Source organism: Crassostrea angulata, chromosome 8 (genome assembly GCF_025612915.1).
Source record: "Crassostrea angulata isolate pt1a10 chromosome 8, ASM2561291v2, whole genome shotgun sequence".
In the NCBI taxonomy this organism is placed as follows: domain Eukaryota; kingdom Metazoa; phylum Mollusca; class Bivalvia; order Ostreida; family Ostreidae; genus Magallana; species Magallana angulata.
In genome coordinates, this window is record NC_069118.1 from 39,992,695 (window position 1) to 40,014,729 (window position 22,035).

General features: G+C 33.9%; 2 protein-coding genes across 3 annotated transcripts; one reads left to right on the forward strand and one right to left on the reverse strand.

Moving 5' to 3' along the window:
* The first annotated feature begins 111 nt into the window (after positions 1–111).
* On the forward strand, positions 112–13,995 carry LOC128159539 (uncharacterized). 2 transcript variants are annotated; one of them, XM_052822647.1, is made up of 2 exons: positions 112–203; positions 11,567–13,995. In XM_052822647.1, exons 1-2 carry the CDS (start codon positions 201–203, stop codon positions 13,382–13,384), a joined length of 1,821 nt encoding a protein of 606 aa, XP_052678607.1. In that variant the 5' UTR covers positions 112–200; the 3' UTR covers positions 13,385–13,995. The 2 variants fall into 2 exon arrangements, with proteins under 2 accessions (XP_052678607.1, XP_052678606.1); XM_052822646.1 differs by lacking the exon at positions 112–203 and adding an exon at positions 6,287–7,002.
* A 31-nt stretch (positions 13,996–14,026) lies between these two features.
* On the reverse strand, positions 14,027–17,740 carry LOC128160951 (complement C1q tumor necrosis factor-related protein 3-like). Its single transcript, XM_052824233.1, is given in 3 exon segments — positions 14,027–14,373; positions 16,923–17,059; positions 17,676–17,740. Coding segments are annotated over 3 exon segments (549 nt in total).
* Between the last annotated feature and the right edge of the window lie 4,295 nt (positions 17,741–22,035).

Genomic DNA, 22,035 nt, shown 5'->3' on the forward strand with positions numbered 1-22,035 from the left:
TGTAATTCATTATAAATTAGTTATAACATTGATTTATTTGTGATTATTTTCCATTTGCATTGCCATTTGGGTCGCCATTTCGGTCCATTTGGGTTCATTTGGGTCCATTTGAGTTCATTTGGGTAAATGGACGCACCGGGTCGATAGCTGAGTCGGTGTCAGACTACCAAGTCCGACTGATAGCGACTGTAAATGATGAAATGGTGCGTATTTCTTAACTATATATATATATTTATGTATGTATATATATGTATATATATTCATTTAAAAGAATATAAATAACAACAATCATAATGATAACATCAAAAGAGACAAAAATCAAAATGGCGTCCTTTCTCACCGTGTAGAATCGCACATAAGGGCTGATCGGTGTAACCCGGGGCCGTGATTTTGAAGTGGTGAAAGTATGTTTAAACTTTTATTGTAACAAGGGAAACGCTGTTAATGTGTTGTATCCTCGTATTCAAATTATGAACCAAAGACTGTTTAGAGCAGATAGAAAATGTCAATCACTTAACCATGCGAGATGACATATTTGGCATCTACAAAGTAAAAAATGTTCCACTAAATTATTGCATTTTACTTGGAAAATGCTTTATCCATCTAATTCATTCAAAGTCACCAGACAAACAAATTGAGTTCATTGCTTTTAAAAAATTTCTAAGAAATAATTAAGCTTCATGCGAAAGAAAATTATCTCTGTTCGAAGTTGCCACCAATATATTAGATCTTTCCAGAAAATTTGTATGCATCTACACTGGAAATATCTATGATGTATAGTGTCAATTTGATTACAGTTGCCTGTGTTACAGTTGGGACTTGGAATCAATTTCATATTAAAAAGCGACTTCCCTTACCAAAGTAAAATTATTGCTGCAACAATGCCGCAATATTGCGGCAATATTGCAGCAACACATTTTTGTTACCAGAAACCAGATTTTGAGACTAGTGAAATGTTGCCGCTAGCTGCAACAACTTCTGGTAACATTTTGGCAATACTGCTGGAGTGTTGCCGCTAGCGGCAATAACTTCTGGCAACATTCTGGCAATACTATTAGAGTTATTTCTGTTAAAAATTATTGCCACTAGCTGCAACGACTTCTGGTAATATTCTGGCTACACTCAGTATCATACTGCCAGAAATAATTTTCTGGTAACATCTACATGTATTTGATCATTTAAATCATGAACTAATTTATATACATATAATATACATGTATATAATTTGATCTGGCAATACTGCTAGGCATCATATTTGATTTCTGCTTTAATTATAATTTAAGGAGAAGCCGAGCAGTGGAGGGGGGTTAAAAAATTGTAAATTATTTAGATATGATTTCAGTTATAACACCTCGAAATTTGCCAGAAGTTTACCACAAACTTTTCTTTTTCCTCTGATGTATTATGCTTACCGAGCTTGCAAAAGCTTTAGCAGAATTTAGACCTATAAAATTTTACACATTCAGCACAAGTCTTAAACTGTCAATTATAATTGCATGAATTACTTTAGCAATTTTGTATACAAATTTTTCCAAAAAAAATAATAAGTCGAAAAAATCAAATCTATTAAATATTTTATGATTAAAGTCTTATTCTAAGAAAGTCTCAATTAAAAAAATCCAGTGATATTCCCTTCAATGGCATATAACTGTTATGCATGGTTACGATGTTTCACTATATAAAAGACTGTTTGAATCACCCCCCCCCCCCCCCCAACTCATGTTTTACGTGAATACCGACCTGTCTGTTCTTTTGTAACGGTATATTCTTTTTTATTAAGTTAAAATACCAGTCTACTTAGATTTGAGTATCCAAACTGCTCGATGCATGTTGAATTAAGAAATTTCGTATGCTGTTTGTTTCCACTTTTACTTTCGTTTCAATGTTAAGTTACGCGCGCGCTGATTGGTCGATCAAATCGCTAGCCGCCAATTTTCACATTCGAAGCTGCCATGTTGTCTGCCATCGAACCTCCTGCCATCACTGGAGATGGTGAAATGAATGAAATACGGGAATTATCTGTAAACAAGGTTAAAAAATACACTGTCAATGGAGTGTTTATCTGTAAAAAAAAAATCAACGGCTGAACTGAGGACGAATCTGAGTGAACGAATCGAGTGTTGACATCCCCTGCACCATCTGCATGAGCACGTTTTTGAAAAAGTAAGTTTAGCAATAAAAATATACTCATTGAATGGCAGTTTAAACATGTTTGTTATAAGAATATAAACCGAAAGACTGCGATCTACCATTATACCAATGGGTTTAACACTGTTAAAGAACCATGCGCTGATCTAGAATTTTATTCGGGGGGGGGGGGGGGGGGGGGGGGGGTCGACGGTTATTTGAGTTTGCCAGGGGAAGGGGGTCCGAGGCATATTTTTGGTAATTTTATAATGTAATTTAAAGAAAATTGAAGGGGGAGGGGGTCTGGACCCCTCTGACCCCCCTTAAAACTGCTTAAAATCTGAAAACAATTTCCAATGTGCTTATATGAAATCCTTTTATCTTCCCAGTAGGTCCGCCCTGGGTTACACAGACCTGAAGAAAACCATGAAAAAAGCTGTCACTTTACTGATTAAATGAATGATGGAACTGGCAACCAAAAAAGAATGATGACGTAATTTGTTTAAGATTATGGAGAGGAACATATACACAACAGTGCTGAATTCCAATGTGGATATTGTTGTGAATTCCAATGTGGATATTGTTGTGATATTCTGATAGCTGTTTTTGTGATTGTTTATGTGTGAAATCAGAATGCCCACGAGGCTGTCAAAAAAAGGACTTTTGGAATGCCTAGGACGAATGCCTTGATCAGTCGTAATACAGCAAGTGGTTGTGCAGGACTTGTGAACTATATGGTTTGAGCTTTGCTTACGGTAAACAGTAAACTTTTGTCCATATCCGTCTGTGCGCGTTGTGTCAATCCATCTGTGCGCGTTGTGTCAATCCATCTGACCGCGTTGTGTCAATCAAACTACAGTACATGTTATTCTGCAGCAATAAATTGTCACTGATTGGCTGAGTACTTTTAGTCAAGTTTCATCATGATTTGTTCATCATATTTGTGTTTATTGTATTTATGTGTTAAATTTAAAGATTATTAATTTTAACTGGCGTCCTTTATAAGCATGTTGAAATTCCAGTTTCAGGTCTCTAATATTATACATTATATTTTTAATTCAATACTTATTTTGTGCATGTTACATTGAATGATATAATTTTTTTACTTCTGTAATATTGTGTAATCACAAACTGTTTTTTATTTTTGAAAGTCCAAATTTAATGTAATGCGAATTGCCGAAATGTTAGTCTTGTTGTAACCTTTTTGCATCTTTAAAAAAATAAAACTGTAATGGCAATTAAAGATTTTTTTTCATTTTGGTTGTAGATTAATATAATATACATGACTGCTTTACTGTATACATTTATTATTTATAAATATTGCATATATTGTACCATTCATGCCAGAGCACAGAAAATGCATTGAACCAATATTTCTGCAATGTCATTTTTCTTATGCAAATATATTGCCTGAAAGGTGTTGCAGCAAAACTTTTGCAGCAACATCTTTCTGGCAATATTGCCGCAATCTCATTTGCATACGAAAAACGCTACTGCAGCAACATTGCCGCAATGTATTGCCAGAAAGGTGTTGTCGCAACAATATGTTGCAGCAAAACTTTTGCGGCAACATCTTTCTGGCAATATTGCCGCAATCTCATTTGCATACGAAAAACGCTACTGCAGCAACATTGCCGCAATGTATTGCCAGAAAGATGTTGTCGCAACAATATGTTGCAGCAAAACTTTTGCGGCAACATCTTTCTGGCAATATTGCCGCAATCTCATTTGCATACGAAAAACGCTACTGCAGCAACATTGCCGCAATGTATTGCCAGAATGTTGCTGCAGTATTGCTGCAATAATGCCAGAATGTGTTGCCAGAAGGTCCATATTTTGGTAAGGGTTGTTATGTACTATGATTCTGTGTAATATTTTGAGCTGAAGAGATTGTGCGTTAGTTTGTGTGCAACACTGAAAAGGTAAATTTTAAAAATATCTTTTTATAATTAGAGACTGGAATTTCTACTTCAAATATTTCTGACCATTGGATACAGAGAGTAATTTCCTTGCAACTGTTAATTAAAATCCAATATGCATCTTCATGATCTTTACATTTTAATTCACTTAATGGTAGAAGTTTTCCTTGAACAGACAAGGAGTGCGTTATATTTCCTTCGCTATGGGGAGGATGTGTTTTGTCTTTGACATGTTTTTTCCAATTATTTGGGATAGAGGAAAGGAGACTGTTGAAGTCTTCGCGAAAAAGAAAAATCATCACAGGACATTTGAACAGACAGTTTAAAATATTTCACAGGACCAAACAAATTTTCACCGGTCCAAAATTCTAAAAGAAAATATAAAATTTGAAACCCAACCAAACAAACCTCGGACAAATGGACAGATTTTACCGGTTAGTGCATCGGACCAATTAGATTTTCACCAGTTTTGTCCGACGGTCCGGTGCTTTTAGGATAGACTGCTGTTGTATTGAAGAAAAGGGGGTTTAAATTTAAATTTTTCATAAAACTCATCTAAAGTTAAGAAAGAGCCATCATTGTTAATAATATCTTTTAAAAACATTATTCCATTTTTATACCATTCAGAAAAAAGATTGATTTATTGTTGATGCATATAAAATTGTTAAAACACAAGCATTCTGTAAAAATGGGTGGTAGAGCAGAAACTGAACTTTGAAATTTGTAAGTATGATGAGTTATTGTATTAAAATACAATACAATAAAGTACAAAATGTACTTTCAATATATATATATATAGTATAAAATTTAAATAGAATAGCTTTGTAAAATATCAAAGAAACAGTGTGACGTGACCCGGAATTGGCGACTTCACTGTATATGACTATTGGTGCAGAAATTCAAATTAATGATATCTATATTAAATAAAATGTCAGCTTGACGCCTTTGGCGGCTCCGGCCTTTGATTATAAAATATAATTTACATATGATATCATGGTTCTTATATTGAAATGAATTTTAGAATATATAAATTAAAAAAAATGGTGAAATAAAAAAAATGGGAGTAGCAATACATTGAATAGATTTAGAATTCAATAACCACATGTTCATCACTATATTAAAATGTGGATTTTGTTGGGAAAATTTGCTTAAATGAAATATAGTCACAGCCCCCCTTTTCCACAAGATCATCAGCCCCCTATGCCACATCAAGTTTTCGATCAAATACTCCTCAATTCATACATGTGAGATGGTTTTCTCTTACAAATATAGATTTTCTATTCACTGGAATGATTTTAGACGAAAAAACGTGAAAGTTCTGCAGTAGGATTCAAAATTTTTAATAAATTACCCTGAAAACATAGGCGTCGGAACCGGGGGGGCTAGGGGGGGCTTAGCCCCCCCACTTTTTTTGCAAAGTTATACCTAACCATTATAAACATAGCATGATAGAGGGTTCAGCCCCCCCACTTTTTCTCGCAGGAAAGACTATTGTTCCTAAATTTACCTTGAAAGATTGAGAGGTTAGATTCAGAAGCATACTAGCCCCCCCCCCCCCCCCCCCCCCCCCCCCCCCACGGATTAGGAATTTCATGATTTTTGAGAAAAAAAAATTTGGGTAAGTAAATTTTTTTTTGGAAGTATAGTACACCCCCCCCCCCCCCCCCCCCCCACGGATTAGGATTTCCATGATTTTGGGAATAACTTTTTTCTCAATATTTCTGAGGATTAGTCTAGCCCCCCCACTTTCAATTTGCTTCCGACGCCTATGGAAAATAATACGTGGCATCTACCCTACCTGCATATTGTCGAAGTGTTTGAGCTTTTCCAAAGATATCTTAACTCCCATGTTACTAGAAGTAGTTTCTCAATAATCACTGTCTTCCGCGCAATACTTTTGGTTATCAAAATTGATTTTAATGAAACATAATAAGTCTTTGAATACAGTTGATGAACCTACTTTCACCCCTTCAAAATCACGGCCCCGCCCTACACCGATCACGGCCCCCTTATGTGCAATTCTACACGGTGTTTCTTATGTACACTTTTAAACGATAGGTTTGGTTAGTATGTGTATAATAATAGGCATTACTGTGCAAATAAGCCATATATCAATTGAAAAATGATATACATAAAAGGGTATTACATATATTCGCCCCTTAATAAGATTTTCCCCTGATGTCAAAGCAGACTTACATATGATTGTGTTATGAGTTCAGGGTTCTCATTAAGTGCCGGCGACCGGCGATTTCGCCGTCTATTTTTACAATGGCGCCGGTTACTTTACTTTTAAAAATTAGTATGATCATGTAAAGAAAAATCAGTAATGCAGTAGAGGCCTTTGGTTACCTCGTTTGTTTTATTAAACGTTGTGAATGCAATATCGTAAGCATAAAATTTTGATGCTTTTCTTATTAGATTATGATCCCTTCTTTAAAACGCGCTGATGATTCCGGAATCACAATCGGACTGGTTCAAGTTTTACTAAGCGTTTTTCTTTTCCGGTTTTGTATGAGGCATAGGAAGCCAAGTAAAATATAAACAAATTGATGGACCGATTGTTTTAAAGATTAATAATGGCATGGAATTTTCCCGTTTCCAAAATTGGATGACGAATTAATATTTGTCTTTTATATTATATTTCTTTGAAATAAGGCTGATCTTTTTTATTCTTTAACACAAATGAGGGACATTTATACCTCCCTGCACAGATCATTTATTGTCTTTAATTTTATTTATTCATAATGTCACACACACTGAAAACTCTCGATCGTTTTTATTCAATTTGATATTAAAATGACAATCTGATTTCTTCCTCAAACCGAACATGTTGAGATGGCGCACGGGAACGTCGGCCATTCCAGACCTACATGTAATATGCCACACATACATGTAAAGAATTAATGATGAACGGAAGTACAAAATGAAGTCTGATTCATTACTGATAAGTCAGTCTGTAAGTTTGTGTCATATTTTTTTCTAACAAAGAATAACCAGTGGGTACTTATAACTTTCTAAATGGATATCAATGAAACTTGCACATTTTTTTTACAATTGTGATAACTCAGTTGAAGAGATCTATTTAATGAGCTACAGACACTCAGACTCTATAGTCTTCCAGACACCTAAACTTAAATATCAATACATTTAATCAAACAAGATTTTCAACTGCTACAACAAAAAAATTGTTTAAAAAGTATTTAAATATATAAATCAAGAAAGTCAGATTGATAGGCTCTGTGCTATGCCTATGAGGTTTTTTTTTTTTTTTTTTTTTGCAAAATGGACCCCTAAAAAGTGCTATATTGTGAACAAATAAAACAGGTCAAAATATGCCCAGAGAGGTCCAAGATGCCACCTCCTGCAATGTAAATTTTAAAAATTTTCGTACCCCCCTATTGCCGAAAGGGGGAAAAACCCCTCTCGGACTCGCCCCCATCGAGCCTATGGCCCTCAGTTCGGGCCTGCGGCCCTCAAGAGTGCCGCCTACTGTTTATTTTCCTCCACCTACTCTAAATGTTAATGAGAACCCTGTGAGTTTGAATTTTGCTATGAATATGAAATGTGTTTGAAAATCAAAAATTAACCTGTGTACATTTTGTCCTCTCAACTTAGTTATGAAGTTTGTTTTGTTTACAATCGATGCATAATATGCAGGTTGAATAAGACCAATTGATTTGGGGACAATTCAAATGGTTCCCTTTTGTATACACACCCATGATGCATTTTTTGTGTTCCCATAGTGAAATTATTTTTATTTACTTTGAACATTTCTATATTTGAAAGGATACTAATTCTGCTGGTGTAAATATGTGAAATGTTAAGTCTAACTTCCTAAGCTAATTGGTTTGTATTGAAAATTATTTGATACTGTAATGACCAAAAAATCAAACAAAGCAGCTTTAAGATGATTGATAACAACACTTTTGACTAAGGATAAGAGAACCTGAATTCCCCCAAGTACTCTAAAACCAAACTACTTGTATACATAAAGATGATGTGAAGCTTTCTGCTTATACAGTCCCTGAAACATTCTACTTTCCCATTTTTGCGTTTGCTCACTGTGTGTTCACCATTCACAGTTTTGCGCTCTCCGTTCGCACTCACCGTTTACAAAGCGTTCACCGTGCGCTCACAGTTCACAGAACATTTAGCGTTTGCTCACTGTTCAGGTTTAAGGTAAGGTTTGCGGCTTGCAATTTTTAGGATTTGTACGAAAGTTTAGTAGCATTTTGTTCACTATACTGAAGTCTTTTATTTTAAAAAAATTCAAATGATTTTGCCGGAGACATTTTATAATTAAAAAGGTCAAAGTTCATGATTTGAAACTGTCATGCTGATGAAATGTAAATAATTTTGTGAATTATGAAATGATATTGTATAATATGATATTGTATATATTAGGGCTGTCACGGGTACCCGAAAAAACCGAGAACCGCGGAACAATTTGTTCGGTTCGGTTTTGGTTCTGTTTTTCCGGATTTCGGTTGGGTTCCGATTTGTGTAATGTGTATATATTATTATATCACATGATATTGTATGATATACAAGTGACACTTGATGGCTCGAACTTCGATCTCTGGAAGTGAAATCACGGTCCCTATTTTTTTCTCTATACAACTAAGCAAATTAACTCTTGACCTCTCAAACTCCAATCTCTCGAAGTTCTTGATCTCTCGAAGTGCACACATGGCCGATCAAGCGTATTAGCTCCGCGTGGACTATACCTGGATGGTTGAGTGAACGCCTGGGGGCTGGCATGGTAGTGTTAATTGGTTGATTACGTAAGTGACACTACCCCTTGCTTCCTTCAAAGTGTAGATAGATAATTTGTAACTGATCAATTAATTTCAACAACTTGTGAAAATTATGGTATATTAAACCGCTCTTTACTTAAAATATTCTATGATTAAGAAAACAAAATATGCTTAAAAGTTTTTTAACGTGAAAAACGCACTTAATAACCACACAAATAAGTTCTGTATTGTTTAAATGAAGTAATGTAGCAGAAAATACGAATAAGATTATGTTAGACTATCGTTCCATGTTATAAATATAAACTTCCAGCTACTATAATTTTAGAACCAAAATGACCGGTGTCATATAATATCTTGAACCCCACGATATATTGAACCCGGGTTCAAAATATCGCTGCGATATATTGAACCCCCCCATGAAATATTGAACCCCGGGTTCAAAATATTATGGACGCGATATTTTGAACCCCCCTCTAATTTTCATTGCTAATGGAGATGGGGTTCAAAATATTATGGCCGCGATATATTGAACCCCCCTCTTATTTCCAATTCCCTTTGGAGAGGGGATTCAAAATATTATGGCTGCGATATTTTGAACCCCCCTCTTATTTCCAATTCCCTTTGGAGAGGGGGTTCAAAATATTATGGCCGCGATATTTTGAACCCCCCTCTAATTTTGATTGCTATTGGGGAGGGGGTTCAAAATATTATGGCCGTGATAAATTGAACCCCCCTTCTATTTCCAATTCCCATTGGAGAGGGGGGTTCAAAATATTATAGCCGCAATATTTTGAACCCCCTCTAATTTTCATTGCTATTGGACAGGGGGTTCAAAATATTATAGCCGCGATATATTTGAACCCCCCACCTGTTTCCAATTCCCATTGGAGAGGGGGTTCAATATATTATTGCTGCAATATTTTGAAACCCCCTCTTATTTTCATTGCTATTAGAGATGGGGTTCATAATATTATGGCCGCAATATTTTGAACCCCCCTCTTATTTCCAATTCCCTTTGGAAAGGGGGTTCAAAATATTATGGCTTTGATATTTTGAACCCCCCTCTAATTTCATTGCTATTGGAGAGGGGGTTCAAAATATTATGGCCACGATATATTGAACCCCCCTCCTATTTCCAATTCCCATTTAGAATGGGGTTCAAATACTATGGCGCGATATTTTGACCCCCCCCCCCCCTCTAATTTTCATTGCCAATGGAGAGGAAGTTCAAAATATTATGGCCACAATATATTGAACCCCCCTCCTATTTCCAATTCCCATTGGAGAGGGGGTTCAATATATTATTGCCACGTTATTTTGAACCCCCCTCTATTTTTCAGTGCTATTGGAGAGGGGCTTCAAAATATTATGGCCGCGATATTTTGAACACCCCTCTATTTTTCAGTGCTATTGGAGAGGGGGTTCAAAATATTATGGCCGCGATATTTTGAACACCCGTCTATTTTCATTGCTATTGGAGAGGGGCTTCAAAATATTATGGCATACAATACAATATCGGGCTGTATCATACAATATAATATCATATGTTACAATTTTGTGATTTATTATGTGATATGATATTTTATCATATGATACTATATTGTATCATATATATTATGATATTGTATTATGTGATCAAATACAATGTTTTACAAGATACAAAACCATATCATAATATATGATACAATATCATATCTTGATACAATGTCATAGCGTATGTTACAATATCATATTGTATTATTATATATTACAGTATTATATTGTATCATATGATATATATTGTATAGTATCATAGGATGCAATATCAATTTTTATATTATTGTATTGATAAACATTGTATCTTACAATACAGTATTAAATGAACATATGATTTTCAAACTTTTATTTACATATGATATACGATATTGTGTCAAAACAGTATCCATGAACATCCAAGATCATTAACATGATTAACTATGATTTTCATATAATATGAAAAAGGTGGTCTCAAAACGATGATGCCTAGTCTTGGTGAGCTTTGTAATCTGTAATGTTAACTATGATAGCATGTCCCTACAATTTTGTAAACACAAATTGGAAAAATTAAAAATCTTCATTTTATATTTACATGTGTTGATTTTTTTCCATTTTATTTGGCAAGTTTAAAACATTCTCCCTACTTGCGACAAATTACTTCTTTAGGAATTCATTAAATTATCAATCATCAATAAAATGAGTTTAGATTACGTTTACAGTTCTTTCATCTTAATGATAATTTTAGTTTTAATTTTGTTTCAATCCTTGACCAAATTTTAATGCATGAAATTGAAAGCACTTGTTCTTGCAGAAGTTTATAACAAAACAATACTATATATTTTAATATCTATTCTTGTTGAAGTAAGAGACGGAGGATAAACCCAAGTTGTTCGAACCAATCATACATCTTCCATTCACATTTTGCTACCGTTTGCACTCTGCGTTCTGTGTGAGCTCACCGTTCACAGCCGCTTACTCAATTCCATTCAGCGTTTGCTCACCGTGCACTCTGCGTTCGCTTACTGTTCACTCCCTGTCCATGAGGGAAGTAAAATGTTTCAGGGACTGTATTATGTATATCATGACCAGGGCCTTGGCATCAACATCTTACATTTTATGATTACAGTTATAGGTATAAAACTCCACATGATGAATCTACATAGCATAGGGGCAAGTATTACAGAATTTTCTTAATATCAATCAGGAGTTATCAGTACCATATACATGCTTACTCAATTTATTTTTCAGGCTCAGGAATTTGAAGCAAATATTCTAAGACATGTATTTGACGATAAAGAAGAAAGCTTTTTAGCCAATGTAAATGACTTCGAGGAGGGAAGATACTTTATAAAGACAGAGTTTCATAAGAAGTTTGTGGAGGCAATAGAGGATAACAGAGCAAAAAAGACTACCTTGATCTATTTGACTGGAATTGAAGGTTTGGGGAAGACATCATCAGCGATTTACTATATTTTAAAGTGTCGAGAAAATGATGACCTCTCTGTTCATTATGTTGATGTAAACGAAATTGAAAAGCGAGATGAAGATTTGGAATTTTTCATCGCTCATTCAAAAAAGTTCAAAGATAATGACTGTATTATTGTTGATCATTTAACTCTCTATAATACACATTATCTAAACAAGATGAAGAAGATTGTGGAACGACAAGTTAAAAGACCAAAGTTTATTCTCATTGAAACAGGCTTCACTGCAAGTGCACATAAATTTACAGAATTTGGAAGAAAATTTCAGCTTGATGAGGACTCCTTTGTAGATATTTGGAAGGGGTCATTGGAGTACTTGATTGCAAAAAAAGACAGGGAGGATGAGAGTTATGATCATAGACTTAGTCTAAAGGAAAAAGGAAAGGAAGTGTATAATGAGTTCTCAAAAGAATACATAATGACGCCCAGATTATTGAACAGTGTTTTGGAGGATATGTACACGAGAACAGATGGAACAGTGGATGATGCTTTTGCACAGTTCACAAAAGAAAAACAACACAAAATCGCAAATTGTAAAAGTTGTGAAAGTCCTGAGTATTCCAGGTTTCAACTTCACACTGCTGTTCTGCTCAATTTCATTCCAAACAAAAGGGAAATTATCATGAAATGGGAAGAGGCACAGGAATTTAGTATAGGGATCAACATATTTGAAGTTCAGTACTACAGAGTCCAAGCTGAGGATCTACAAAGTAACCTTGAGTATGCAAGGATGGATTTGGATGTTGGTGATCGTTGTGTAAAAATTCGACATTTAATTCCAAACTTGGCAAACTGTTGGCGACGAAGGTTTCCGTATCATTTGGAAGAGATGATTCACAATGCAAAAATTAGTTCTGATAAAATGTTGCAAATTATGTTTCAGAATGGTGGAGCTAGAAAGGAGTTTGAAAAATTGTTTGTTGAGTCTCAAAAAAAGCAAGGAGTACTTCTGCCGGAAAGGGGTGGTAATACATTGTATCAGCCATCACAGACAAAACAAGAAGTGTCGCAATCATCTTGGAAAATGAAATATATTCCTGCTAAAAACTTCGTTGAATGTTACACAAAAGACCTGTCTTTGCACTATCAAGATGTACCGAACAATCTGAAAGGTCATGAAAGAAATGTTGCCTTATTTTCTCTTTTTATTAAACACTATGCAAAGTCATATGATAGATTTTTGGTATATTCAAAAATACCAAATTTTATGGGAATAGATTACTTTGTCTATTATACTGACTCTGATGAAAAGGAAGGGTGTTCGTCACCTAAAAGGGTCAAAGTTGAGGAAAAAACATTGTATCTTGTTCAAGTGGCAACTGGTGCTATGCATCGAGGTGATACAATTGGTCAAGCTTTAAATGTGGTGAAACAAATTTTTGTGAATGAAAATGTTGCAGTTCATGTTGTTGTTGTTGTTGCAAGTAAGAACCAAGAATCCTTTACATTGACAAAGTGTGCATTTCAAAAGATTTCTGTGCTGGACTTAGGTGAAACTGAAGAACTCCTTTTACAGCAAAACAGCCTCCTGCATCAATTTTATTTGGAACTTGTCAGGTCATCAGAGGCAGAACATGTCTAAAAATAGCTCATTAGCTGATGATAATAATTTTTGGGAGGGAATTCAGAAGTTCGAAAATAGAGTCCATCGTATTCCACCAACTTGGTTTGCTTTTTTTGTCATCTTTTATCAACAATTGAACACAATACAAGACTCTTCCTTCTGATCAGATATCTTCTGAACAGTTTGTGATTTTGTCTTTCATACGACAGGTTTCCTGAATATCTTTTTGATGTTTAAAATTTATCAAGATGAGATGCACTGATGTAGCTGTTCAAGAGTGTCTGAATGGGAAATTTTTTACTTTTTAAGGTGGTATGGGACACTTCCATATATTATTAGTATACCTGTTAGTGTCAATATACATAGTATGCAATTTTACGTAATGTATTGCATGAGTTGTTGTACTTGCAATGTTTTATACGTCTCTATGTTGTTTCCAGCTCGTTCCCGTTTGAATTAATTAAGGAGATAGACGATTATCATCATCTCAAGCCACTGTCCTGAGTACAATTTTAAAACCAAAATTAAACAATGTATACATCTAATATTTCATATTTTTGTATTTCAAAACTGTCATGAATTCCTTTGCATAGGAAAATACAAAAACTATTGAAATTTTTAAACCTTCAGATGCTTTATTTTGATATCCCTATAAATATACTACAATTTTACTCCAGAAAAAGAACACCAATCTCCACCATGGGCATACTGCCCTCAGGCTACTTGGACTCTAATCCACATTTAATCGCCTTTCTTCATTTTGATGTTAGCATGTGAGGTTGACGTAAGCCATCCATCGTGACCCCTTCCATCGGAATAATTATATGCAAATTTTGTTATTATTGACCACGTAAAGGAATAGATTCCATCCATCGGTGCTGTAAAGATTCCGGAAGTATAATCATAAGCGCTTCCTCCGTTTAACGAAACCTTATCAAAGATCACAGTTTCTTGTTTCTTCATGTTTTCCAGAGTCTTGGTTTGTGAAGATTGGAAAGCAATTGTATCTATTTTAGGATTATAAATAATTTATCTTATAAGAAAAGAATAAAATGAAAATATTAAAAGAGTTTGAAGAAAAAGGACACAGAGAAGATTAAAAATTAATATCATAATTTTTAATATGAATTAACACTAACTGTTAGAGTTTTTCGTATAATTTTAAATATGGCGCAAATGTGCTGGGTAAAGCCTGCTTAGATGTGGCTTTCTACCACATTGTTAGGCATTATAACCAGGCTGGAACTATCAGCCACTAACAGCAGCCACTACGCCCGAAAAAGCTAACGGCCAATAAAGAAGATCATCAAAGTACTGAGAGTACTCGAGAAGAAAATATATTTATTTTATTATCGACATCTTTTTTTCAATTTCAAGATGAGTAATGTATCAATAATTGTACGAGTATTGACAACTTCAGAGGCAGTAAAGCTCGCCTTGATAAGAGTTATACATGCGTCTGTATTTAATAGAAATCAAATCAGTATGTGTCCATACGGGTCATAAGTTACGAAAATAATGCTATCCTAAGTGCAGTCCTATTAAAAATGGAAAACTCAACGCGTCCTATAAAGTAGCATGAAAATGTATGATAATATATAAAACAACATAAAGCACATTACTAGGTGTATGAGGTACTACACATACATGTACTTATAGGTTTTACAACTATATTTGTTGTATATTCTTACCAAATCACACATTTGTAGATATTCGTCGTAAATTGGAAGCGACCGTCTAGGCAAACAATCCTGACACTTTTTTAAAGCTGTCCCCTCCCCCCCCCCCTAAAAAAAGATAGTATGTTTACATCAAAGTTAAACATGCTTGTGTTTAAAATATTATCCCCTTTTCTTTTTACTACCTCGGAAACAACATGAATCGAATATTAAAAAGATTTCCTATCATTACAATAATAACATGAACAGAAGTCTACCATGGTGATTTTATTCTAATAAAATGAAATAGCGCCTGTCGCACAAAACGGCCAAAATATCAATCCCAAGGTGAAATGGGGATTATTTTGTCCAAGTCATGTTTGGACATGACCCTTCGAGGAAAAAAAAGATATGATAATTAAAAGGTCCAAATAGCATGCCCGACCTTTGATTTTTTTTTAGCATTTCACAATGACATAGGGCTAAAAGTTTGATCATTTTCTCGGATATCTAAGTGTGCATCAAAGGAATACCATGGCAGTGAAGCGGACCTATAGGGCTATTATTTCCTGGTCTCGAATTTGGGTTGCAGGGGTACCATCACATAGTCCCGAGGGTTTCGGGCTCATTTCAGGGGTTTATATCTCATATATCTAGAATGACTAGGATAATGTATAGTACCTTCCCATGTGTTCATAACAAGCGTTAGAGGGTGTCTATCACATCTAAGAGTATTAATATAACTCACCCTTATTTTGTCATTTTTTAAATGTTAACAATGATATAAGGGTAAAAGATGGGCCGTTATCTCCATTGTCTTTGAAGTGTGCATCTAAGGAATACATGTAGCAAGGGAGTGTAGGGAACCTATAGAGCATACATTTTTTGGTCTCAAATTTGGGCTGTAGGGGTATCACCAGTGGTCCCTAAGGCTTTGGGCTCATTTCAGGGATTTATATCGTTAATCATCCCACAATTTTCTCTGAGAGAGAATGTTAATTTTTCATTGTGTATGAATGTGTTTTTTGTTTCTTTTTTTCAATGACATAATGCTTATGCAACACATGCACACATGTTTTATCATATTCGTGTAAACATTGCAATTTTTTGTCCATTCAATTGTAAAATTGCGGTAAAATATAGTTCAGCAAGCTGTGCAAAATTTGTAAATCAAATATCGTTTTAAGATACATGTAATAAAGCTATATAAAATGTTGTTCAGAATTATTTATGATTATGTAATAAGTACTCTTCAGGAGATGTCTACGCTAGTGCAGCGTCATTTTCCCTCCATATGTCGACAAGAGAACAGTTTTAACAATAAATTTTGTGGTAATGTAGGTGCGTTTCTGTGAGTTTGTTACGGATATGAAAAACTATATGTAGCGTCGGTGCATATAACTTCAAAATCAGCTGAGGAAAATAAAGTCTGATATCATGTTTAACATAACGAAATAACCCATGGGTCTTTTTTCTTAAAAAACATCCAATTAATCTACAACTTGGGGGGGGGGGGGGGGGCATTATTCTTCTTTACACCTGCTCAGATGTCGCAATCTACCATTTTTATGTGTAATTGCGCGAGGTAATTTGTGCGTAAAATGCAGCAATCAATACTAGGGTTAATAGATAAGTTGCGACGAAAAATTCTTATTACGAACTTTGCCGCTTTCAATTTAAAAAAAAAGAATAGCAGAATAAACTGTGTACCACGGTCAGTTGTGCAGTGAAATTTTACTGTTGGGCTTAAAGAGTTTCTATGACGATTCTACATACTAGTAGTCAAACGGGCCATGAAAAACTAATAATTATTTATTTCATTATCATTTAAATAATACCATATGTTTTATCAATCAAATCCTAAAACCAAAATTTAAAAATGAATTGTTTTTCCAAACCTTTACAGCGCACACTTTCAAAACCCATTTCATTACATATTGCCTTGTAATTATTGTATCTAGTCACTATTTGTTGTGGCGTTTCATTTGCAGTTACCGCCACAAGGAGAGCGAAGCTCATCAACAAATAGTATATTCTGAAAATGAATTTCAAATTTACAATCAAAGTAAAAACAAAAGTTTTAATAAAATAATATTGTGAGAGAGAGAGAGAGAGAGAGAGAGAGAGAGAGAGAGAGAGAGAGAGAGAGAGATTGTTTCAACATTTTGCGCATTGACACCCCTCGAAAACCACTTCGCGTCGGTTGACAATGGTTTTCTCGGGGTGTCAATTTTAACTGTTACCCTCCCAAACAGGCACTATTTATATAATGTCTCAGTAATAGGCAACCAAACAAGGATGGGGTAATTGAAAAAAAGTATTTCTAATTTAGTGTAATTAACTACATGTTTTAAAGAAATTGGAAGTAATTTGTAATTGAGTTTGTCTTCAAATACAAGTAATTGATTGTATTTAAATACATTCCAAAAACATTGTGTATTTTCAATTTCTTCTCAATTACATTTCAATTACTTTTTTCTCAACTTTGTAATATAAAAAAGGTGTCTTATAATGATGCATGTTTTGCATAGGCTTTTATTTATACAATAATTAAATGTCTCATAATGTTTAATATGTTTATACAGCATGACACACTGCCCAAGGCAATAGGTAAAGGTCTAACTTTGTCGAGGTGTGAACTCCTCAAATACCCAAGAACTCCCCTGTTGTATACTCGATGGAGTCTAAATATCACATTCTTGTGAATTATAGCCATTATTATCTATATACTGATATGCTGTACTGACGAAAGTTGTTCTTTCTGAATAAACATATTTATGTGAATAAAAATTAATTCACTATAGAGAGAAAATTGCTCAGAAATAAACATTATAACTCAATGGTACTTGATGATTTTAATGTTAAAGAAAATTTTTCTAGACATTTTCAAAAAATTATATTTGATCATTAAACTGAAATACAACCTTCAAAACGTTACCGTACATAAAGCCTTTTATATCCTAATGCTGTTTATATATGTATATGTTCTCAAGATTAAAAAATAAAACTGAAGTAATTAATGTAATTAATTGCATTAATTAAAGTAAATAATAATAATTACATTTTAAAGAAATCATTGTAATTGCAAGTTATTGATAAAATTGGCAATGTATTTGAAAATATTTCATCACTTTTCAAAGAAATCGACCCCAAACCTGCAACCAACATTTGATACCCATTTGTTGAGTTATATAAACGAGTTACAGAGATTACAATTTTTTGGTATTTAAATAAAGCTTTTGTTTACATTATGAATGTTGAAGTACAAATCCAGTTTTAGACCTAAAATGAATCTGTTAAATGTTAGGAATTTTTAATTTATGCTTAGAATGAATAATTATGAAGATAGAAAAATCTGCTTTTAAAGGATTTTTACTGGTATATTAACCTATGTAAACAAAGACAGGGCCTCGTGTACATGATATAGAATTGTGAGCTCTGTGTCTTGTTTATAACTCTCCGTGAATTTTATTTGATTATTAGAATTGCATTCCATAAGCATTGTAAAGAATAAGAAAAGAAATAGAACTAGAGCAAAGCTCGTTGCAAAGCAACGAGTGGGTCTTCCGTTAACGTCGAAAGTAAAGCTGGAAGTTCCTGTAAGAAGCAGAGCTCTTAAACCAATAACAATAGTAACTAAAATAAAAAGATGAAAAAAGTCGAATTATTCCTGGTACAACTTAACAAAATCCGAATGACTTTAAGTACGAATTAACAAAAATCTTTCCAATTTCAAGAACGACTTAACAAAAAAAATCCGAATGTGTTCAAGTACGACTGAACAATTATTTTTCGTACGAGTTAATTTTACTTTCAACATTACGCTATTTTTTAAACCAACGACGCGGAATCAAAATTTCCGGAAAAATCAATTTTTAAACCCCAATAACTCTGTTCTGCATCATCCGTTTTAAAAACAGTTTTCAGTGTTAGGTTCAGCTTATTAAGCTCTACAAAATACATGTACGTTTTGTATTTGATCAAAAAATTCAAAATTTCGAAAAATTTGATTTTCTTCCAGTTTCAACCGGAAGTGACGGATTTTTATTTCCAGCCTTATTACAGAGGCAAAACGATCAATATGTAAGCTCGAAAAATTTCAACTTTCTATATCGAAGCTTTTTTGAAAAAAGTCACGGACAAAATGACTTTATGAAATTTTTAAAAATGACGTAACGTAAAAACGCAAGTGACGTTGCTATAGAAACTTTAACATCTTTAAGGCATTATAATTTCACATTATCTCTGAAAGTTTCATAAAAATCGGTGAAAAACTTTTTGAGTTCTGAAGCCGAAAAGGAGTCAGAAAAAAAAGAAAAAGTATAATAACTAGAGCAAAGCTCGTTGCAAAGCAACGAGTGGGTCTTCCGTTCATGTCGGAAGTAAAGCTAGAGGTTCCTGTAAAAAGCAGAGCTCTTAAACCATTAACAAGAGAAACTAAAATAAAAAAATGTAAAAAATCGAATTATTCCTGGTACGACTTAACAAAATCCGAATGATTTTAAGTACGACTTAACAAAAACTTTTCCGATTTTAAGAACGACTTAACAAAAAAAATCCGAATGTGTTACAGTACGACTTAACAATTAATGTTTAGGTACAAGTTAATTTAACCAAGAACTTAATACTACTTTCTTAACCTAAAAAGCGGAATCAAAATTTCCGGAAAAATCAATTTTTAAACCCCGATATCTCTGTAATGCATCGTCCGATTTTCAAACGGCTTTCAGTGTTAGATTCAGCTTAATAAGCTCTACAAAACACATATTCATTTTTGATTTGATTAGAAAATTCATTTTTTCGAAAAATTTGTTTCACTTCCGGTTTCGACCGGAAGTGACAGATTTTCATTTCCAGCCTTCTTACAGAGGTAAATCGACCAAATCATAACCATTGAAAATTTCAAGCCTCTATCTTAAAGCGTTTTTGAGAAACGCCGCGGACAAAATGACTTTTTGAAAATTTTAAAAATTACGTTACGTCAAAACGGAAATGACGTTGTCAAGAATACTTTAATATCTTTGAGGGATAATAGTTACACATTATCTCTGAAAGTTTCATAAAAATCGGTCAAAAACTTTTTGAGTTATGAAGCCGAAAAGGAGTCAGAAAAAAAAAGAAAAAGTATAATAACTAGAGCAAAGCTCGTTGCAAAGCAACGAGTGGGTCTCCCGTTAATGTCGGAAGTAAAGCTGGAAGTTCCTGTAAGAAGCAGAGCTCTTAAACCAGTAACAAGAGAAAGTAAAATAAAAAGATGAAAAAAATCGAATATTCCTGGTACGACTTAAGAAAATACGAATGATTTAATGTACGACTTAACAAAAACCTTTCCGATTTTAAGAACGAATTAATAAAAAAAATCCGAATGTGTTACAGTACGACTTAACAATTATTTATGGTACTAGTTAATGTTACTTTTAACATTACGCTATTTTTTAAACCAAGGACGCGGAATCACAATTTCCGGAAAAATCAATTTTTAAACCCCGATATATCTGTAATGCATCGTCCGATTTTAAAACGGCTTTCAGTGTTAGATTCAGCCAAATAAGCTCTACAAAACACATATTCACTTTTGATTCGATCTAAAAATTCCTTTTTTCGAAAAATTTGTTTCACTTCCGGTTTCGACCGGAAGTGCCCGATTTTCATTTCCAGCCTTATTACAGAGGTAAATCGACCAAATCATAACCATTGAAAATTTCAAGCCTCTATCTTAAAGCGTTTTTGAGAAACGCCGCGGACAAAATGACTTTTTGAAATTTTTAAAAATGACGTTACGTCAAAACGAAAGTGACGTTGTCAAGAAAACTTTAACATCTTTGAGGGATAACAGTTTCACATTATCTCTGAAAATTTCATCAAAATCAGTTGGAAACTTTTTGAATTATAAAGCCGAGAAGGAGTCAGAAAAAAAAAGAAAAAGTATAATAATAATAAAAAGAAACCGAAGAATAACAAGAGGGTCTTCCGTTGAAAACGGAAGACCCATAATAACTAGAGCAAAGCTCGTTGCAAAGCAACGAGTGGGTCTTCCGTTAATGTCGAAAGTAAAGCTGGAAGTTCTTGTCAGAAGCAGAGTTCTTAAACAAACAACAATAGTAACTAAAATAAAAAGATGAAAAAAATCGAATTATTCCTGGTACGACTTTACAAAATCCGAATTATTTCAAGAACGACTTAACAAAAATCTTTCCAATTTCAAGAACGACTTAACAAACAAATCCGAATGTGTTACAGTACGACTTAACAATTATTTTTCGTACGAATTAATTTTACTTTGATTATTACGCTATTTTTTAAACCAAGGACGCGGAATCAAACTTTCCGGCTTTCAGTGTTAGACTCAGCTTAATAAGCTCTACAAAACACATATTCATTTTTGATTTGATCAGAAAATTTATTTTTTTGAAAAATTTGTTTTACCTCCAGTTTCGACCGGAAGTGACAGATTTTTATATCGAGCCTTATTACAGAGGTAAATCGACCAAATCATAGCCATTGAAAATTTCAAGCCTCTATCTTAAAGCGTTTTTGAGAAACGCCGCGGACAAAATGACTTTTTGAAAATTTTAAAAATGACGTTACGTCAAAACAGAAGTGACGTTGTAAGTAAAACTTTAACATCTTTGAGGGATAATAGTTACACATTATCTCTGAAAATTTCATTAAAATCGGTTGGAAACTTTTTGAGTTATAAAGCCGAGAAGGAGTCAGAAAAAAAAAGAAAAAGTATAATAACTAGAGCAAAGCTCGTTGCAAAGCAACGAGTGGGTCTTCCGTTAATGTCGGAAGTAAAGCTGGAAGTTTCTGTAAGAAGCAGAGCTCTTAAACCAGAGTAACTAAAATAAAAGATGAAAAAATCGAATTATTCCTGGTACGACTTAACAAAATCCGAATGATTTTAAGTACGACTTAACAAACACCTTTCCGATTTCAAGAACGACTTAACAAAAAAAAATCCGAATTGTCTAAGTACGACTTAACAATAATTTTTGGTACGAGTTAATT

Excerpts from the sequence above, each read along its gene's own strand:
- LOC128159539 (XM_052822646.1), top strand. The coding sequence starts at position 6,970 with ATGAAGTCTGATTCATTACTGATAAGTCAGTCT. Across the intron at positions 7,003-11,566 it reads CATTACTGATAAGTCAGTCT|GCTCAGGAATTTGAAGCAAA; the intron begins GTAAGTTTGTGT and ends TTTATTTTTCAG.